We start from the raw sequence: 22,299 nt of genomic DNA, 5'->3' as shown, positions 1-22,299 counted from the left end.
TGTTTTAATGTTTTTAGAACATATAAAGATACTGGAATTGTAATAATTTTGTAGAATTTATTTCGAATGAACAATACCCATTTTGCTTCAATCGATTGTCATGGTCGAGTGTAGATTAAAATAGTATAAGCATCTTCGCGGAAGTACCAATTTCATGTCATTATAAAACTCTTTTGCTATTAGGTTTCCATAGCAAATATTAACCAAATAATTCTTATTCTATCACTCATTTAGCGGTTTTCTTATTTGCATCGTATTGACTTATCTAGATTATTTCTTACCCTGTGCTTTATGGAACCGTGACTATAATTTATCTTAGTCAGTATTATTAATGGTACCTTACAAATGTTATTTCTTCTTACATATCTTCCATTGTCCTTGTGCGCCAAACAAAACGAAGTCATACTCCAGTTAGGAAACGTAGTTACTTTTGATTTCTGGCAATTGCCACAAGGTCTGGTGTGTATCAACGAGGTCAGCCCCACGCTTGCTACCACTTAAAGGGTGTTCTCCGAGTCTAATAACCACTTGTAAGTATCAAGCAGCCAGCTTGTCAAAAAAAGCACCCTGACCTTGCTAATGTTCTTTTATTTCCCTGTCTAAGTGGAATGTCTACAATAGAGGAGCTAGAATAATGCAGCTGTCATTGAAGGGAGTAATGACAGTTGCGTTATTCTACTAGAACAAAATGGCGAAATGTTTTAGCAGAACTTTGAAGATATTTCGTGAGATAGCGTGATACAAAATTTCTTTTTTTTTTTTTTTTGGTGAAAATTCTTAACGCTTTTTCTTGAACTTTCGAAATTTACTGGGGACACGAGTAAATCTTTCCAACAGGATTGGTTGCGTTGTTTTGCGTTAGCACCAAGATAACTTAGGACAGGAAGCGTCAACGTTTTGTGTCTGTACGTTGCATGTAATTTGCAGCTAACTTGCGTGCTTGCCAGACGAAAAACCAATGGGATGAACCTATTAAAGTTCGTCCTCATTTGAAAAAGCAACATTAAATTTTCCACTAATTGTGGGGATTCGAATCTGAACCGTCTCATACTGCAGACGGAGTAGTGAAAGCAGCTTAGATCATTTTTATTAACAATTTAAGGAAAGGAATCTAAAATTGCAAAAGAAGACTTTTGTGAATCTTTTTCTGTTAACGAGATCAGCAGTTGAGTTGGTACACAACTCAAATTTGTTTTTATGAACTAAGTGGTCCACTTGATTGTGTATTTATGTCTTTTGTTTATTACTACTTTCCATCATGAAAATCCGCCCGCAATCAAAAGTTGATTGCGGGCGGATTTGCAATCTTGCAATCTTTGGTACCAAATGTACAGTGGAGTTGCCAAATGTAAGTGATCCAGTGCGATTACACTGGTTGTCCATACTTGCTGCTGGCTCTGCCTACAGTGAAATAAAAGCATTTTTTGTAGTTGTTTGTTTGTTTATACAAGGCAACCAACTAAGGCCACGAAGCGTCAGCATCAACTCCATATTCCGTTGTAGGTGTGCCTATTTTGAGGATGAAAACCTAAGCGCTGGTCCCAAAGAAAATAGCTATTGGCGGTGTCAGTGTTGTCAGGAAAACGGAAAATATACTGGGAAAAAAGGATAGATGGAATATGACAAGAGAGTATGTCTGCTAGGGGCTAGTTAATCACGTTGTACAGTCATCTCTTTGCTAAACAGACGATATTATTCACCTTGATATTAATGATATTAAGAAGAAAGACTTGAAATACTTGTTGACATTAGATATGAATTTCCTAAATTGTTTAATTTTCATGAAATACGTGTGAAGGGAGGTTGTTTCAGAACACGGAAATAGAAGGAATAAATAAGGAATAAGAAAATGATACGCATTTCAAACAAGCGACAAAGCAACGAAGGCTATCAGGCATTTGTATATTTGTTCGTAAATTGCGTGTGTATTCTGTGGTAGATTTTCTTGATTGCTGAACGAAAAACCAAAGTTTCCGGCAGGATAAACTATTCAACCCTCACCTGGGACCGACTAACTCAGCCAGTTGTGAGAAACAAGCATCTAAAGCGAAAAAAGTTTGTTCTTACCCATTCTGTTAGTGAGTTGTTCTTTAAGAAATCCCAAAACTGAAAAACTTCATTTTCAAGAGAGATTGGAAGGTGAAATTTCCGTACCCTGATACCATATGTGTAATAGTCTAAGAGGAAAGAGATTCTTAATAATAAGGAACAATCCCCAGGAAGGTCAGAGAGAGAGAGAGAGAGAGAGAGAGAGAGAGAGAGAGAGAGAGAGAGAGAGAGAGAGAGAGAGAGAGCGCAAATAGATAAGATAAAAATAATTAAGAACAATTTCACATATACTAATTACCTAACGATAGTTTTCTATTTTATCTAAAATATTTTTTCCTAGTTAGTACTTTGATTTTCGGCATGCAGTTCCTTGATCTAATGGCGCTGATAAGGTTAATGAGAGGAAAATAATATTTAGAGCAACTGAAATAGAGTCCTTGGAGCGATATTCTCCTGTAGCATTTAATTACATATTAAAAACTTAGAAGGCTAGTAAGACTGTTTACCATTAATTCTTCAAATGTTTGAACTTTTGACACCTGTCAACATAGATTTAAATGTAATATATCGACTTGAAGAAGAATATTCGGACTACATTGAAATAAATGATGGGACTAGCTGGCGAGACTGAATATCATTATGCGCTGAGCTGCCACTTTATTGGATGCACCTACTGTTTTCAGGAAATGGAGCACTCTTTCAACAACAGCATCACGTGATAGTACTGTGCGGTATAAGGCAGGTGAGTAAATACGTGGGGATGTTGTATTTGCCATTCAGTGGAGAAGGGACAATACGAAAGGTTTAAGTAACACAACGTGACATGGTAGTCGGCACTAGACACGCCGATATGAGTATCTCTGAAACGATAACACGGCCAAGGTTTTCCCGTAAGACTGTGTTATTAGCACAGTCGAGATTAGCCCATAAATAAAAATTATACTAGGATTGAAAACGGCTCGTTGATGCGAGAGGCCAATGGAGGCTCCAGAAAGGCTGCAATAAATCAAATAACAACCCATTACAACAGTGGCAAGCAAAGATGCAATTCATATCGCACGACTCTTTGGATGCCTTGTGAAGGATGAGGTTTCGCAGCCGACGACCGAACCGAATTCCACTCCTATCAGGGAAAAAAACCACAAGATATTACAGTGGGCTCAAAAATAACAAATACCAGCCAGTAGCGTATTCGAAAAAAAAGTTGTCTGTTGTGGTGAATCTCTGTTCCTGCTATTTCACGTTGATGGAAAGACCAGAATATGGCGAAAACAGTATGAATACATGGATCACTTTGTAAAGTGGCAATAATGGTGGACGCTAATGGTGGTGAGAGTATTTCGTGGTGCACACTGGGCTCATTGATACCGGTGGAGCAATATTTAGAAATTTTTTTCCGGCCTGGGGCATTCTTTTATGGCTAGAGTGTATCCATCTGCGAATGGGGGCTATCAACAGAATAATGCGACAAGTAACAAGGCCAGAATTGTACAGAATTTTGGTTCCAGGAACATAAGAGTGATTCGGCTTACTGCGGTGGCTTCCCCAATCACCAGATTGGGAAATCCACCAATCATCCAGTTGAGCACTGTGGGATAAGGTAGAAGGGAATATTCACGGTTGAGATCTGCAACCATCAAATGTGCAACAGCTGTGGGAAACAATTGAGTCAACATGGAAGACTGTATGTACTTAAGCGTGCTACAAGGATGTTTTTGACATAAACATCCCTGTACCTCGTAAGTCCATTTTACGATAAATCCAGGTTACTCTGAGGGCTACTCGCTATTAGATGGTTGTACCTAATAAAATTGCCGCTCAGTGTAAAAACCGTTGTGTGTTACATGTGTTACAGGGCACATATTTAAATAGTAATTATGATCACACAAATATCGTATTTTTCTTAGATTGATTTCTTAATAGAAGAGGCAAAGCCGACTAAATTTGTTACAAAAAAGAAAGGAAAGTCTTTTTAATCGCATTGATTTATCGCTCAGATTTGAGAGATAAATCAAACTTCTCTTGGGGGACGTGTTCCGTATTTACGCAGCCCTTTCCTCCCCCCCCCCCCAAGAGAAGTTTTCTTTGACCTTGTGGCAACCTAGTTATGAATAACAAGCTCGTATTGATTCTTGTTTTTTTATGATGAATTTGGCATTCTATTCAGCAACTAATTTTAATTAAATTAAATAGTCATATTAATTTATTATCTGCATGTGGGCTAAATAACTTTTCCACGTTTTGATTCTTCTGTGATGAACTACAGTTGCACGATTTTGATGATAGAAAGCAATCGGATCGCCGATTGCCTATTGGAAAACTACGCACGTGATGAATCGGTTAATTGAAGTGAATGACTAGATTACTGTTTTCACTGCAAACGGATTTTCATACATTAATCATCTTTTAGAAAAGTTAATAAGTACTGTTGATTAGTGGTGTAAATCGCATTACCCATAAATTGAAAATAAATTGGTTGTTAAGTAAAGAAAGGACAAAATAAGCAATAAATCATCGTTTCAGACTTGATCTGAAAATAAATAACATTATAAAGATTTATTCACGGAAACATAAAGACGTGACTTACATAAAATGGTTTCGACATTTTATCTTTCCATTCCTTTGAGCATGTCATACTCAAACATCATAGCTTTTTTAATCTTTCAGGGAAATTCCAAGATGGGCAATGTAAAGAGTGTTAGTCGTGGAAAATGATGCAAGGAAGCATCATTTCCATAGTTTTATTGGATCATGTGTATATGCCGAGGTATATATCGTTAGTATTAACTGTTTAGGGATGAAAAACCGTGACAAATGAAAGGAAAATCTTTTAAGTGGGGCGATGACAAAATGATTAGTATTACTTGTACAGTTTTTCTTATAGTATTTTCTTGTTTGTATTTTGACGCTTTGAAGTCTTGATATAGCTCTGAATTAACCCATCCCTTGACGTGTTCAGTCATCATGTTCGGTTACATTCTTGAATTGGGATTTATTAACAGCTTTGAAGATTAGTTTTATTCTAAAAAAGAAAGTGCAAATAAAAAATGAAATCATTTGTTAAATAAATAAAGTTTTTAAAGATAAAATAGGAATTAATCTGTTTATTATTATTATTATTATTATTATTATTATTATTATTATTATTATTATTAGCCATATGGTGCGAGAAAGCCTGAGGCTTTTGCTGCACTAGCCAAAAAAAAATTTTTGAGTTACCCTGAGAAAGAGAGAGAGAGAGAGAGACCATTACAATTAAAAACTTATTAAAGAAAATTTCTCATCAAGAAGTTGTAATAATAATGCTTTAATAAATTATTAGTTTAATAATTTATTGAAACATCATTATCACATGACTGTGTGTCTTGTCTATAAATTGTCGTTTGTTCTAAAGGTCAGTTTGTCTTTTCTTAATGGAAAACGTACTACCTCTGATTAACTCGTTACCAGGTGCAAAACTGCATAAAATATCCCTCCTATCATAGCCCTCGTGGGTAACACAGTTAGTAGAATCGATGTCCTCCCCACGTCGGGTTGAAAATATCTCATTTCGAGTCCCAGTGATGCGAGGAATTGTTATGGCCTATTTTCACAACGTGGCTGAGTTAGCTGAGTCAGGCGAGTAGCATAGTTTTTTTCTCCGGTTTTTTCGTTCAGAAAACAGAAAATCGACCTTAGAACACACGCAATTTACAGAGAGTATACGTGGAGAAATATGACCTTAGTCGATGATGCCCCTAAAACCCTTCAACAACCTCCTATCATACACGAATTTGATCAATATTCTAAACCAAAGTCATTATCGACTAAGCTACGAAAAGCTTTACTGAATTGCGATTATAACAAGATACGAAAGGCATCAGTAGTATCATCTATTGGCAAGGAATTAAACTAGCCATTTTTTCTAGTGAATGTAACTGATAACAATATTTAGAAATAATCAAAAGTTAACAGGGGCTAAATATAACGTTAAATGATTGACGCTATGTAGGTTCATGAAAGGTTATTTTATGCCAGGAGCACGCTTGGTTTTGGTGAGGGTCACTACCTGCTTGGTTATTGCTAAAGTATAATTGTTTAACAACATTTAGGAGTCCCTGCAAGGTTTTACCTCCAGAATTTCTCTAATACACGCTCTTCCTTCTTCCTGGCATATGCGTTCCCCGTGTAGTAGCACAGTGATTATAAATACTGACCTCCAAACAGGGGTAGTAAAGGCTCGGGTTCGAAACCCGACAATGATGCGACGAACTTTTATGGTCTTTTTCCATTCCGTGGCTGAATTCGTCGGTTTCAGGAGAGGACAACAGTTTCATCCTTCCCTTGTAACTCGGGCATTTCTTCCGGTTTGTCTGCTTTGCTGGCCGGTTTGCCAGCAAAGCAGACAAACCGGCCAGAAAATACATGCCATTTATGAACATAATACAGATGGCTGGATGAGGTTGTTCTCAGGTAACCCTAATATGACAGCATAATCCTCGTTGTCGACAATCAGTGACAATACGAAGTTCACATTTCTTACCTCAAGAGGGAAGGAAGGAACATTTTATGCAACTCCTACAGTTTCTGATTCTTTTCAGGATTCTTTGAAGCTATTGCACAACTGAACTGGGGATGATGCGTGTCTCACATCTAGCATAATATTTCTAAACTTTTCTGTGTTAACTAAGGTTGTGTTTCATAATAGGAGTATTGTATTTAGAGAAAGCACTTAAAAAAAAAAAGACATAGAACTTCTGGAGAGAGAGTTTAAAGAAGGGCAACCAGATTAGAGATGCATACAACCCAATGCATACATGAAGAATTGCTTAGAATAGGCTACAAAGTTTTACAACTAGATATCTACAGGCAGATCTGAATGAGGCCTATAATGTTCTGAAAGGTTGAATAAAATGATTGAGAAAGGCCTGTTCTCTCTCGAAGTTGACAAAAACCACGGAATACAAATATACAAATATAAAATCTCAGGGAATAATAACAGAAGATCAGCCTTCACCCATGAACATCGGGTTCTGGATCATTGAATAAGTTGCCTCCCAGAGCGGCAAAGACAGTGAGCCTAGCTAAATTCAAAGCAAGAAGAATAGATCGGTTACCTTTTGGAACGGGAATCGTATCAATATTCTGTTTTGTTTTATTATTTTATTTATATTATTATCATTTCTGATTTTTTTTTTTTTCTACCTTGCGACGGGTACCGGTACAGGTGCGTGCGGTAGTTGCTATGTCCTATCTGAGAGCCGTTTAGGATCACAGCTATCTGGAGTTCCTTGTAGATGTTTTCTGGGAGGACTATTGCTGCTAGGTCCTTATGTATGCTCTTTGGCACTATGCCAAATAATGGCATAGCGGCAGATGTTAAGAATCTAGAGGTTCCATATGCCAAATTTCTATGACTTCTTATCTTAGCTCTGTTTACTTTCTGATCTTTTCCTCGCAGGTTTTTTAAATGTTTGCTGGTGTTGGGCATCGCTGTCGTTCAGTTAAGTAGTCTTTTCTTCTTGCCAGAGAAGATTAAGTCCGGTCTGTTGTGCGGGATCATCTTGTTCGTTCTTATGGCGCGGACCCAGTTCAACTTGTGAGTGAGAGTCTCTAGTTCGATCTAATGTTCTTCCTCTTGGTAGCACAGTTGGTGGAATCGCTCCCCCCACCACACCGGGTGGAAAAGACCTGAGGCGAGGGTAGTATGGTTTTTCCTTCCAGAAACTTGTGTTTTTCTCCAGCACACAGAAAATCGATCAGAGAACACACGCAATTTATAGACAATAGATATGGCGCAATATGGCCCCAGTTACTAATGCACCAAAACCCTATAACAAACAAACATAACAATCAAGCCTAAGGTTCGTATTTGTAATACGGTATACTTTCTTTGATCAATTAGTATTTCTTTGCTAGCTTCTAATGTATTATCCTGGAAACCTGGTCGGCCTATGAGTGTACTCCGTGTGGGTGATCGCAATGATGTGCTGGATTGTTTCTGGGCCCAGGTAGCATCGTCGACGTGTCATCTGTCACGCTGGGGTTCTTGGCGATGTATTTCTTGTGGTTTTTGCTGTTGATTACCTGGTCTTGGATAGCGAACATGACTCCTTCGAGCTCGGGGAATAGCCTCCCGCTCGTGAGCCATGCGTCCGAAGCCATCTTATCTATGTAGTCTGAATGAATTGTAAAGTAATTGCAGTGTCTACCACTGTGTGCCTTCTTCGCCCATCTTTCTGTCTTTTTATTCTGTCTGTGTGGATGGAGTCTCCTCATTGAGGTTGAGCGGGGTGTACCGCATGTCTGCATTCCTTATAACCTGGAGATTGGCGCTATGTTTTCCTGGAAGTAATTTCTCAGGTTCTTAATCGCTTTATTCTGTTGTTCGATGAGGTGTGACGAACCTATTCTCCCTTCTTTCCGGGATGTGGTCCATCTCTCAACGACTGCCTTATGATGTTGTCGGCGAATCTTCGTCATCATTGTCTTAGTTCTTCTCATGACCTCCCCCAGCTTATGTTAGTCAACTGCATGATTCCGTAGGAGTATGTTAGTGCTGGGACTGCGTAGGCATTCATGGCTTTAACTGTTTCCTTCGTTTAGCTTAGCTTTTAGCAAGCTTCTGAATGTCTATTAGTATTTCTCCGTCAGGTGAGCCTTGATCACCTTGTATTATAAATGTTCAGCTTGCATCATCCCCAGGTACTTGCTGTTATTATTTTGGTTGACGCAGAAAAAGTGCGCTTTCTCGCATCATTTGGCCTCAGTAATGCTAAAGTAACATCGGTTTGCCTCAGTTGTTGTTGTTGTTGTAGGGTTTTAGGAGCATCGATTAAGGCCATATTACTCCGTATATATATTGTCTGTAAATTGCATGTGTTCTGTGGTAGGTTTTCTGTTTGCTGGACGAATAACTCTAGTTTCCGGGAGAGAAACCATGCTACCGTCGCCTGAGACGGAGTAACTCAGAAACCTTATGATAAAGGCTCATAAAAATTGTCCACGTCTCTCAGACAGTTTTCAAATTCTGTACAGTGGGACCAACTGATGATGTTACCAACAGCAAATTATAAGTGGGAAACATTCAAGGAATTAATAGTGGAAGTTACTAAACGTTTCATACCTATTAAGAAATATTGTTCAAGATTTAGGCCTAAATGGTTGTCAAATGAACTGAGACTCGTGACAGAGAAGAAAAATGCATGGGATGCATATAAATTATCAGGCGACACAGAAGCCTATGATATATTTGTACAGATGTCTCAAAAATATTGGTACAAACGTTTAGGGGAGGTAGGTAAAATCTAAAGGAATGTGAATCGCATAGGAACTCATAACCGGAAACGTCACCGTAAGTCAGTACACGGCGATGTTCATCAGTTCGTGAGAGGGAAAATTTCTGGTTTACTCATTCAATCAAGTCGCCGCACGAAGAGCATGCATCGATATACGAACTGTGAGCTGGCAGACATGCACCTAGTGTATGGATTAGCAGAGGGCAATGGACTAGCCGCTCAACGAATTTATGGAGAACGCTTCCCAGACAGACATGTACCGGACCACCATTTGTTTGCGCGTGTGCATTAAAATTTGTGCGATTATGGGTCATTTAGAGGTAACAGAAGTAGTGCGGGCAGACCACGTTCGACGCGAACTCCCGCCAGGGAAGAAATTGTGTTGAATGCCGTCCAAAATAATCCTACTACCAGCACACGTGCCATTGCCTCTGTCTTAGGAGTGTCTCGTTGCAGTGTACAGCGTGTCTGGCACGACGATTCCTTACACCCCTTTCATCTCCAAAGGGTTCAGTTACTGCTCCCCCAAGATCATCCTGCACGTGTGACTTTTGCGCAGTGGTTTCTCCAAGAAAGTGTTCAAGACTTGAATTTTCCAGCCTATGTTTTGTTCACGGATGAGGCTTATTCAATCAGCACAATGCTCATGTGTGGGCTCACGACAACCCACACGGTGTGCGCCCCCATGAGGCAAAACATCGCTTAGCAATAAATGTGTGGGCAGGTATGGTCGGTGACTGCTTAGTCGGCCCATACCTGTTACAATCCAGCATGAACTCCTCTAAATATCTGATCTTTCTTGAACAAGTTCTACCAGGGTTACTTGACGATGTTCCAGCAAATGTGAGACGCAACATTTGGTTTCAACATGACGGGGTGCCTGCCCATTATGGAAGATGTGTTCGCGACCATTTGAACAGGCGTTTTGGGCGTCGATGGATTGGTCGTGGTGGACCCGTTTCCTGTCACCCACGCTCACCTGATTTATCGAGCCTTGATTTCTTTCTGTGGGAGGCCCTCAGATCTATCGTGTATGAATCGCCTGTGGAGACGGAAATGGATCTCGTGGCGAGACTCGTCTGCGCTGCTGCTACTGTCAAAGAAACGCCAGGTGTGTTCGACAGTGTCCGATAATCCATGCTGCGTCGGTGTCACGCATGCATCGCGTCTTATGGTAGATCCTTCGAGTATCTGTCGTAACATCATGAAATGCATCCATCTCGTACTCCATTGTTAATATTACAGTATATCAAATAAATGTTTACAACTAATTACTGTCTTGTGTCATTTCTGCTTCTTTGTGCCTCTGCTACAACTTTCCCGTGACGTTTCCGGTTATGGGTTCCTATGCGATTCACATTCCTTTAGATGTTACCTACCTCCCCTAAACGTTTGTACCAATATTTTTGAAACACCCTGTATAAACTAGTCTGTAATCAAGTCACAAAGGAGGTTAAGCAGGCGAAGGCAGATTACGAGAAATCTTTGGCAAAGGATGATAAGAAAAATAGCAAGGATTTCTTTGCTTATATAAACTCTAAAAGGAAGGGAATGAATCTGATTGGTCCACTTGATATCGGTGGTTCGACTGTTCATGATCCTTCTCAGATAGCAAACAAACTGAATGAGTATTTTGCACCTACATTCACACATGAGGAGATATTAAGGTTTGAAAATGCCACAAGGTTATCAAATTGTAACAGGTTGCTTAATGATTTTGTAATAACTGAGAACAAACTGGAGGAGAAATTGTTGAAGTTAAACATTAGAAAGGCACCTGGGGTGGATGGGATCTATCTAGTTATATTAAAGGAGGGGGCAAAAGAAGTAAGCAAACCCTTAGCCATAATTATGAGAGCATCCTTGGATTCAGGGGAGGTTCCCACGGACTGAAGATGTGCAAATGTGCCCCCAATTCACAAAAGGGGAATCGAAGGGTGACAAGACTAATTACAGACCAGTTAGTTTAACTTCTGTTCCGGGTAAAATAATGGAGTCACTGGTTAAAGATGCATTGCAGGATCATCTAGACAAGACTGCAGCAATAATTCAAACAGCATGGGTTTGTTAAGGGAAATTCTTGTCTGACAAATTTGATTGGTTATTATGATGTGGTTACAAAGGAACTGGATGCAAAAAATAATTTTGATATCATATACTTGGATTTCAGGAAAGCTTTTGACACTGTTGCGCATGAAAGACTACTGTACAAAATGGAGCAGAATGTACAAATTGGAGCAGAATGGTATTAAGGGTAAGTTGCTATAATGGATAAAAGGATGGTTGAGTGGGAGAAAACAGAGGGTGGTTATCAATGCGTGCTGCTCTTCGTGGACTAATGTTATTAGTGGAGTCCCACAGGGTTCGGTGTTGGGTCTACTGTTGTTTTGTATATTTATCAATGATATTGATGAATGTATATCAGGCTTAGTATCGAAGTTTGCAGATGATACAAAGGTTGGCAGGGTTGTTAATGACAGTAATGACAGTGTGTTACTTCAACAGGATCTAGAAAATTTGGGCAGATGGGCTGAGAAGTGGCAACTGAAGTTTAACATTGAAAAATGCAAAGTACTGCATATGGGTAGAAGTAACCCCAGAGAAACGTATCAACTGTGTGGTACTACACTTAAGGTGGTAGAAAATGAAAAAGACCTGGGAGTAATTGTGCAGTCAGATATGAAGTTTTCTGAGCAATGCAGATAGGCTGCCAGAGCAGGTCATGGGGTTTTGTCAATGATATACAGGAATTTTGCTAGCAGGGAAAAGGAGGTGATTGTCCCTCTGTATAAGGCAATGGTCAGGCCACGCCTTGAGTACTGCGTGCAGGTCTGGAGGCCTCATTTGAGGAAGGATGTAGATTTGCTTGAGCGTGTACAGAGAAGGGCAACAAGAATGGTGAGGGGAATGAAGGGATCCTCTTACCAGGAGAGGCTTAAGTTGATTGCTGAATTTCAAGAAAATTGCAGCAGCTGGAGACTAGGCACCTGCGAGGTGATCTGATTGAGGTGTATAAGGCCTTGAATGGGTTGAGCACGCTGAATTCTGATGGGATTCTTCCACTTGCTCAGATTACGAACCTAAGGGGGCATAAATTGAAATTGAGGAAGGACAGATGTAGAATAGATGTGCGAAAATTTGCCTTTAGCCAGCGGGTGGTTAATTGCTTGAACAAACTTCCAACTGCCGTTATGGAAGTTGATAGGTTAAATAAATTGAAGGAGGAACTGGACAAATATTTAGAGGGGATTGTTTTGTATTTTTTTTTTTTTTTTGTTGGCTGATGCTGCATAGGCTCATACACTTGCTTTCTTGCATCACATGCCACTACTACTACTACTATTACGTCATCGACGGGATTCGAACTCAGATCTTGTATACTCGGTGTGGGCGAGTACGGTGATTTTCTACCAACTATGCCACCCACGAGGGCATTTGCTTTAGAAGTCAAAAATTACTCTATGCTTGCGTAACTGATCTCTGTTTGAAAAAGGATTCATATATTCAAGAATGATTTTAATAATGTATAATGCAAGCCATTAGTGTGTGCGCATTCACAAAGAAACATTTTAAAAATTCTTATTTAAAAGTATTCGATAAATGCCGTATCTCCCCTTTTGTAAAAAATAAAAAAATAAAAAAGAAAAAAAAATAGAAGAGAAAAGAAAATGTAAATCTAAAAAAAAATACTAAACAGTTATATTCGAATTCTCTATTTCAATTTAAAAATTTAGAAATTTTAAAATTAGAAATTCATTTTAAAATTCTTTAAATCAGAAATAATAAAATGGAATAATTAACACATAATAATAGAAATAATAATAATAATGCATTATTATTAAATTATTAATATACCGGAGATGCTCTTTTTTTAGAAATAATTCAATTGTTTCAAATATTTAAATTCTGAATTGAATAAATATAAATTAATGCATAGGGGTCGCTCTTTGTCGTAACAGTATTCTGATTGCACTTGTTTGTAGTGGTATCGTTTGTAGCTAAATGGCGAATGTTAATTAATGTAAAACAGCGTTGTACTTTCAATTTTGCATACTTTTTATTTAAAGTACAGTATTAGTAAGTATATTCAATGTGATTCTCTATACACAATTTTGATTATCGAAAATATTTGTATATTGTGTACGAGAGAAGTTACCAATGTACGCCTAAGCCTAAAATATTACAAGTGTTATATTAAAAATTGAAGCTTCTCGTATGTGGTTAAAAAGAATGCAGAATGCCTTTTTTTTTTATCCCATTATTTTTTGATACTGTGTTATATATTTTAAAGTATTTTAATATTCCTCTGACTAATGCTAATTATTCTAAATTATATACTGAACTAGAAAAATGAAGAAAAATTAAGCGTGAATATTAAATTGTGCTATTGAAATGAAAATACAAGTCATTGTGAAGCTTCAGATGGGGATGTGTATTTGTAGCTTGTTTGTAACGGTTTTATTTTAAAAAGATATCGAATGGGACAAGAATACTAGGCTGATTAAATGCCCAAAATGCATTCTAACTTAACATTTCTGAATGGAAAATTTCAAGTTAGAATGCAATAAGACATTAAGTACGTGCTTCGTTGGAATTTTTAAAGAATATAAAGAGCTAAAATATAAATATTAATCTACATTTAATTGAAGTAATTATGCGTTAGAAACGTAATGTAATTTTGATGGTCATAATGGAAATAGTACCTGTTAAAAATGCATTCTCTCTTCCCTTTTTAAAGCAATAGAGCGCCATAGACGATAGAAAAGAAGAAGAAATTAAGCTCGTCAAGGAAATAATCTAGGATAAACTAACAAGGAAATAGCCAGCAATCGACGATTTCCTTGTTACTTCTAAAGGAAGAATTTACTTGAAAAACTAGTGACAGACATGAATGACACTGTGACCATTCTTCGTGATCGCCCCTCATTGAACTAGGCTTGTGCTCTGTCATATTACTGCCGCGAAAGAAAGAGAAATGACGTGTAGTTGTGGATACAAACGGCCACTGATTGGGCTGGATTTAAAGCATAGCGTAGCATCTAAAAGCTGTATCACTGAGGAAATGCCTGTGAAAATGAGGAGCCAAAAAATTGCTTTGCTCTTTTCTGTATAACGGGTAGCCAAATTGAAGTTATTCATGTGCTTTCTGTTAGATAAAAATGGGGTAGAAGACAATCTAATTAAAACCCATCTGCCACCCAATTTGTGCGGGTGCGTAGTTACGGATGAACAGTCAATTATGTGAATTTTTTTATGAATAGTTACCGATCTCAGGCGGACATGTTGGATTTTTACCTATCAGTTATTCAAGATTTTGCAGCTCACACAACATGCAAATCAGCTCGTGAACACGCATTTCTATACACACAAAACGTATATGCGCATATAAGCGTGCTGCTCTTAGGGACCGTTAAAATAATTTAAATTTTTTTTAAAAACGTTATGCTCATTCCTTACTGTTTTGTTGACTTATTAAAACTATATGAAAATTAAATGAGTTAAAAAAAAAAAAAGGTAAACTGCAGCCATTATCGATCCACTGCAGAATGGAAGCCTCCTCAACGATTCATGTTGAGGGAAATGCACCATAATCTGCCACGCTGGTCTGTGTTTAAGGGTGGAATTCAGGATCATTTGGATCGAACTGAAATTCTCAAGATACTCAGCATGGTTTTGTAAAAGGAAAATCATGTTTAAACAAATCTGGTTCGCTATTTTGAAAGGGTCACTCACGAGCTGGATTTAGAGAATAATTTCGACATTGTTTATTTAGATTTCAGCAAAGCTTTTGACTCAGACCCACATGAGCGGTTGCTTTATAAGCTGGAACAGGTTGGAATCACTGGGAAAATCCTTAGATGGATAGAAGGATGGCTTCGGGGCAGGAGGCAGAGAGTTGTGATAAATGGCTATTCCTCAGATTGGGTTGATGTAAGAAGTGGGGTTCCCCAAGGATCAGTATTAGGACCACTGTTGTTTTTAATTTTTATAAACGACATCGATGAAGGGATAGAGGGCGTGATGTCTAAATTTGCAGATGATGTTAAAGTTGGTAGAGTAGTTAATGATCACTGTCAAGCTGAGCTTCTTCAGAGAGACCTAGATAGACTTCAGGAATGGTCATAAAAATGGCAGCTATGCTTTAATCCAACAAAGTGTAAGGTATTACAGCTGGGAAACAGTAATCCCAAAATAATTTATTCACTTGGTGGAGTTCAACTAAACCCAGTACTGGAGGAAAGGGACTTGGGTGTTACGATTCGGTCATTGTAAACAGGTTGCAAGGAAGGCCCATGGTGTCCTATCGATGATCTATCGAACTTTTGCAAGTAGAGATAGGGACGTGATAATCCCATTATATAAGGCTTTTGTTAGACCACACTTGGACTACTGTGTTCAAGTATGGAGACCGCACCTAAAGAAAGACATCGAGCTTCTTGAAAGGGTGCAAAGACGGGTAACTCGCCTGGTGAGATCGGCAAAAGGGCGTCCTTATGAAGAAAGACTTCGAATATGTGGGTTGCAGAGTTTGGAAACTAGACACCATAGAGGAGATTTGATTGAGGTGTTTAAGGCTCTGAGAGGCATCAGTAAAATGAATGAGGACAAAATTTTCAAGATTATAAATGATGCTAGAACTAGGGGGCATAAATTCAAGTTACGGGGGAAAATGTTTAGATTGGACTGCAGGAAGTTTTATTTTAGCCAGCGAGTTATAAATTACTGGAATAAGTTGCCTACATGGGTGGTAGAGGCTGACAGTTTGGGGAAATTCAAAGGTCATCTGGATAGTACCTTCGTGTGAGGGAAGCGCATAGGATGATAGGTTTAATTTCCTTTTCTTTTATTAATTATTATTATTTATTTATTTATTATTTTTTATTATTTTTTTTTTTTTGGCTGGTGCAGCCTAAGCCATAGGCTTTCTTGCACCATGCTGCCATTACTAATACTAGTGTCGGTTGGCAGATCGACCGTATTTGCTAAATACGGTGCTGTTTCTTATATTCTCTACCTTGTGAACCCCTCTGATCGTTTAGTCGTCCCGGAGCGTAAGCGAAAAATATATTTAAATCTATTTATTTATTTAGTAGTAGTAGTGGCACGTGATGCAAGAAAGCAAGTGTATGAGCTTATGCAGCATCAGCCAAAAAAAAAAAAAAAAAAATCACACCATTCCCTCCAAATGCCTGTCCAATTCCTCCTTAAATTTATTCAACCTATCAACTGCCACAACGACAGATGGAAGTTTGTTCCAGCAATTAACCACCCGCTGGCTAAAGGCAAATTTCCGCACATCTATTCTACATCTGTCTTTTCTTGATTTGAATTTATGCCCCCTTAGGTTCGTAATCTGAACAAGTGGAAGGATCCCATCAGAATTCAGCGTGCTCAACCCATTCAACGTCTTATACACCTCAATCAGATCACCGCGCAGGTGCCTAGTCTCCAGCCACTGCAATTTGCAGAACTTGATCCTCTCTTGGTAAGAGGATCCCTCCATTCTCCTCACCAATCTTGTGCCCTTCTCTGTACACGCTCAAGTAAATCTACATCCTTCCTAAAATGAGGCCTTGATCCCCGGTCTGCTCAAAGAGCGTGTGCTACTGCACCTTGCTCATGAAAACTTGGCTACGGAAGCCTCCGTAGTGTAAATGGAGACATAATTTCTGCATTACCGTTGATTTAGGAAAATATTTACATATCCTGTCCATTGGAATGAAGTGCTGAATCTTTTTTCAGAGAAATTTGGTAAAAGACTTGCCATTTTCATTTCCTTCAGAATGCAGGCTAGAAATATTAAAAGTAACTGAATTTTTTTTTTTTTTTGTCATACTGAGATAAATTCCCCACTGCAATTATAAAAAAAAACACAAACAAACAAAAACAGTATTCTTCCTCCAACCAGCAGTCAGATTTCTGCTTCTTCGTGGATGCTACCGCAGTTTTATATATATAGTTACATTTTCTACAGTCGTTTTGGCCATTGCACTACTCTCACTGAGTGGATGTTTCTTTTCGCCGTTAAGTAAAACTCGGTTCCAGTCCCATTGATGATGAGAGAAACTTTAAAATTTTTTTTTTTTTTTTTCCTATTGAGATTGAGTTTATCTCTGGTTGCCGACGTATAGGTTCCACCCCACCACCGTTCTTTCTCATTCCACAAGCACACTTCTGATGGCTGATGATCGGAAGCTCCCTTTCATGGAAGATTTTCCCCCCTACTACCTTCCAAATTTAAAACTCCGTTGTCTTTATTGCCTGTGCTATTAGGTGGCTGATGTTTCTGTTGGTTTTTAGGCGCATCAGCGACTTAGACCATATTGCTACATTTCGTATTATGTCTGTACAAATGTATTCTCATGGGCCGATTCGCATGTCGGGCAGGCTGAAGCACCCGAATTAATTCCGGGGGGGGGGGGGTTACTCCCTGTTCGACCAATTCGGATTCGAACTTAGACCTCACCGAACGGGTGAAGACAATTGGTGAAACCACTGTACTGAAACAGGATATTATGGTGGTGTAGAATGCCAATGCCATTATATGTGATGCATTCAGACTTAATTAAGAAAAAAAAAAAAAAAAAAGAAAGAATCTATTATTTATTACTTATAAATGTTGAATTCCTGTAATTAGCATCTTATAGATCAGTGTCCCAGACTTCTTTCCCTACCACTTACCATATTTTTCTTCAAAGAAATGGCTCAAACATGTTCATACATAAATTTGCATTAAAATTAAAAAGGGTTTCCTGTAAATTTAATCACGCTGTCTAATTTATTTTGCTCGCTTGTCATATATTAAATTAGAAAAACAGAAAACAGGAAAATCCGCCTGAAATGTAAAAAACATGAAGAAAGCAGGTGTGGGAATCTATTTCTAAATGTGCATTCCTGAAACAGAAACTGCGAAGAGTATATATTTATACAAAAACTAGAAACAAAGATTATTAACATAAAGGTAGGTCTGTAATCAAGGATGAAGTGTTAGGCCTGGTTTTTGGATAAGATTGTATTACCGGGACAATAACTACGCACCAAAGGTAAATATTAAAAATGTGGTAAGTGGAAAGAAAGAATTAAAGAGGTGGAGAAAAGTTTTTTTTACTTCCGTGAAAATGGTTCCAGCAGGATGAGATGAAGATGATTTATACTGCTCTGTGATTTAATACATTCGAATGACTAAAAGAAATTTTATAGTTGAAACGATATAGTTGTTTACAGTAATGGCGTACGGAAGAGCAAAGCAAATAAGGAAGCAGGAAAAATTTAGTGATATGATGAAGATGCTGTCTTGTAAGTTCCAAGAAATATTTTACAGTTTCTGTTTTTTGGAGTTAGGAACGAATTTTTACTTTGCAAAAGGCGGAAGTGTTTTGCAAATTCATTTTTAGGATAATTAGCGAGTGAAAAATGGGTAAGAGAGCTTAGTTAAAATAAATTAATCTCAGCATATCTGAAATAATATCTAATATTCGGGTCAGTTACGTGACTTTTATTAGAATAAAAGTGCTAACGCTGTGCAGGTCATTTTGGGGTTCCATGATAGTTTTGACCCTTGAAGAAGTTCTCCTCCAGGGACTCTTATGCCATGCGTTTAATGTGCTGTATCTGTAAATTATTTTAATAAGCCTTGAAACACAGGACCTCTTAAATATCAGTTAGCTCAGTCCCATTAAGTCTCTTATGACATCTGCACGATTGGAACCGTGACCCTTTACATAATTTAAGATGATTTAAGAATTTAAACTGCAGCGCAATGTTTTTTCAGGAAAATAGTTTGCTGTAGTTATGGTAAACTAAAAATATTTATTCCAACATTTGCGCTCATGAGGAAGCGAAACATGCAATGAAAGACCGAACCCTTTTCTATGTATTGAATTCTTGCATTGGTAAAAACTGCAAAAAAAGTTCGTTTTGTCTCTTGAATCAACCACAGTCCCACGTTTTCCACTATTTCCTGTTTACCCCAGATTCGCAGTTATTCAATTCTAGCAAACACACTACATTTCAAGAATCTAAATGTAGCTTGTTTGCTCTTTCCTTTGGTAAAGACCGATTAAATATTTGTTCTTTTAGAAAGGGGAAGATCTCCAGAGACGTTAATATTGGACTGTTCTTGGGAAAAGAGAGGTGTAATAAATTCTGATTCAGAATACTAAGTTATGCCATTAGGTATTGGAGTTTCTCAGAGGGAAAGCTTATATATATTCTTATAAGATACAAACTTTTCTTTTTTTTTTTTTTTTTTTGTAAAAATATCAAACTTTTTTTCTTGTTTCTACCGAAAAAAAAAAAACAAGACAGATTTAATTAATTTATTATTGAAATTCCACAATTTGAACAATTGAAACACCTCAAAGCCAAACACTTAAATAATTGTGGCCACCTTTCGAACTTACTGTTTTCCCATCTTCAGACCCGTGGAGTTAGAATATTAATAATAATGTACTAACTCCACATTATGTCGAATATTATGAAAATTACCCATAAAGAATTTTCTTTAATCCAAATAGCCAAAGTTACTGTAATCCCATCTATAACTTCTACAAACCTTAATTATTTATTTAACATAATTAGATTATTAATGGAATTTTGTAAAATTTTCTAGAAAATCGTACGTTAAATTTTCTAACCCCACATGCCTGAAGACGGGAAGCAGTATAAGTTCCCGAAACGTAGCCAGAATTGTTTAAGTGTTTGGCATTGAAGTAATTCAATAATAAATTACTTAAATCTACCACGTGTTATAATATTATGTAGTCTCAATTAACTAATTATCTATATAAATATAGTGTTAGAAATTAAGATAGAAATAATTTATTTTTCATTTGATTAGTGTGATGTTGACTTTTTAAATAAGTTTTATTTACCAGTTTATTTTATTTAGAATTTTAAATGGTAATTTCCATTAAAAAATATTCATTTATGCCCAATAGAAATATTTGTTATAAACGATTAAAATGTGCTGCAAACGCATATTTTATTTTTCTTTTATACATCACTACATCGATTATATACATCGATTATATGAAAAATTCATTATGCGAATATAGGTAATCATTATTGTAATCATTTGGTTTACTTTTTGAATTAATAATTTCACTACGAATTTCTTTCTGTGTTGTGTGAGGATAGATTTATTTATAAACCTTCTTTCATGAATTACGTCTGTTAATTCATATTTTGTCCCTGCAATTTTCTTGAGAAGTGACATCACAGGTTGAATCCTTATTGCAACTCATTTCCCATAATAATAATAATAAAAAGGTAAATTGCAGCCATTATCAATCCACCGCACGGTGGAAGCCTCATCAACAATTCATTTTGAGGAAAATGGCCATAATCTGCCACGCTGGTCCAGTGCGGTTTGGCAGTTCTACCGTATTTAGCAGTCAGTGGGCTTGAACCCCGGCCTACTCAAATAGCGTGTACTACTGCACTCCCACCCCTGACCACTCTGCTACGGAGGCCGCCTCATAATAATATTCCCTGTTAACTATCCAAATTTATTATTTAAACTCGCCATCTCTTTCTTATTCTTCTCGGATTTTTGCTTTGCAAAAATCGTATTTGGAAAGGGAAAAAACTAAATAAATAGATGTGTAAATTAACAGAGAGTAGTTTTTTTTTTTTTTCACTTTATGCGTAGGTCGTTGTGCAAGTTAGGAAATCCCAGTTTCAGTGGTTGGGTGACATTTTCTGCTGTTTATTGTTTAGCGTCAGTTTGACATGTAATGTTCTGTGAAACGCTTAAAGCGACAACGTAGTCCATCCCTGGATGGAGTACAGTGTGGTTGGCAAGCAACTACCGTTATTAACAAGCTCATTTTCTTTGGCAACTTCGCTTTGTGTCACCCCTCCCATTAGTGCCTATTTAGAAGCGTTTAACTACACCCAACGACTCGCCCACGCTCAACGAACCCCATTACAATAGAGAGCAAAAGGAAACTGTAGCAGCACTCACCACCATCTTGATCCTCGCACACGAGACTGCTTAGCACCCCACACTTCCGGAAGTAGGATGAACAGCAACAGAAGAAAGAGGGAGTTGCTAATTACAGTCGGGTCCATTGGGCTTTTTTCGGAAATCTGGAAAAACACCGGTAAACTGTGCGGCCAACTAGATGTTTGGGCTTGCCTCGATGCCAAGCACGTGGTAATCACACACCCCCGTCTTCTCCGACTACAGATAATCCCGTCGAGGATAAACGCGCTTTAGCCCTCATCATTTTGGAGGAGAACGAGGGAATTCATACCCAGATCGTCGTCTGCAAACAGAGCACACAAAGTGGCGAGACTGAGGAACCGTCAGAGAACGCGTCGCAAGTTTCACGAAGCTAAAATAGGCAGGCTGACTGCAGTAGCGCTTTTTCTCGTGCCGAGCATTAAGTGACGGAAACACCAGCCGACAATCATTTATAAGAGAGTTGTGAGAGGTGCGAGCACGAGCAGCGAAGGGAGGAAATAGCGGCTTTGGAGGCGGGTCGGGTGTGAGGTAATTGTTCGAGTCTTTTTCTTCTGTCCCCCCCTACCCCACTCTCTTCGCGGAGTCTCGAGGACCACCCTCTCTCCATTCCTGCTGATGCTGCTCCGATGGTGGCGGAAACCCCCTGGCGGCAGACGGCACCACACATTCTCACGGTAGTCAGGCGTTAAGGTGTAACATCTCGCTCCGTTGACGATGATCGGTCGTCTTTTACAGCCATCAATTGCGGCAGATGCGAGTGGAAAGCATCGTTTCGTAGACCAATCACCATCCAGCCTAAAGAAGGTGTGTAAGAGACGGGGTCGCGTGTTTCACACCGTAAAGCCGTACTAATGACGATGGGGACTTCGACAGGTAGATGTTAGCAGCGATAGGGCGATAAAAGTCGGACTGGTCACACCTACTGTCCTCTTATTAGACGCTCTACAACCCCCCACGTAGGTAACAAATGACAGCAACAAATATGCTTCGCAAATACACGAG

General features: G+C 38.3%; 1 protein-coding gene across 1 annotated transcript in view; it reads right to left on the bottom strand.

Moving 5' to 3' along the window:
• LOC150075772 (protein Wnt-1-like) overlaps positions 1 to 21,448 on the bottom strand; it is a 62,977-nt gene extending 41,529 nt beyond the window's left edge. Inside the window, exon 1 of the mRNA XM_090387103.1 lies at positions 21,295 to 21,448. Coding sequence (XP_090243229.1) covers positions 21,295 to 21,401 — 107 coding nt within the window. The 5' untranslated portion in view covers positions 21,402 to 21,448. The remainder of the gene's footprint in view (positions 1 to 21,294) is intronic.
• Between the last annotated feature and the right edge of the window lie 851 nt (positions 21,449 to 22,299).

This window comes from Mastigoproctus giganteus, chromosome 13 (genome assembly GCF_048544385.1).
Source record: "Mastigoproctus giganteus isolate SK-2022 chromosome 13, ASM4854438v1, whole genome shotgun sequence".
Lineage (NCBI taxonomy): Eukaryota > Metazoa > Arthropoda > Arachnida > Uropygi > Thelyphonidae > Mastigoproctus > Mastigoproctus giganteus.
Note: the sequence above shows the minus strand (reverse complement) of the source record. Positions and strands in the feature narration are given on the sequence as shown.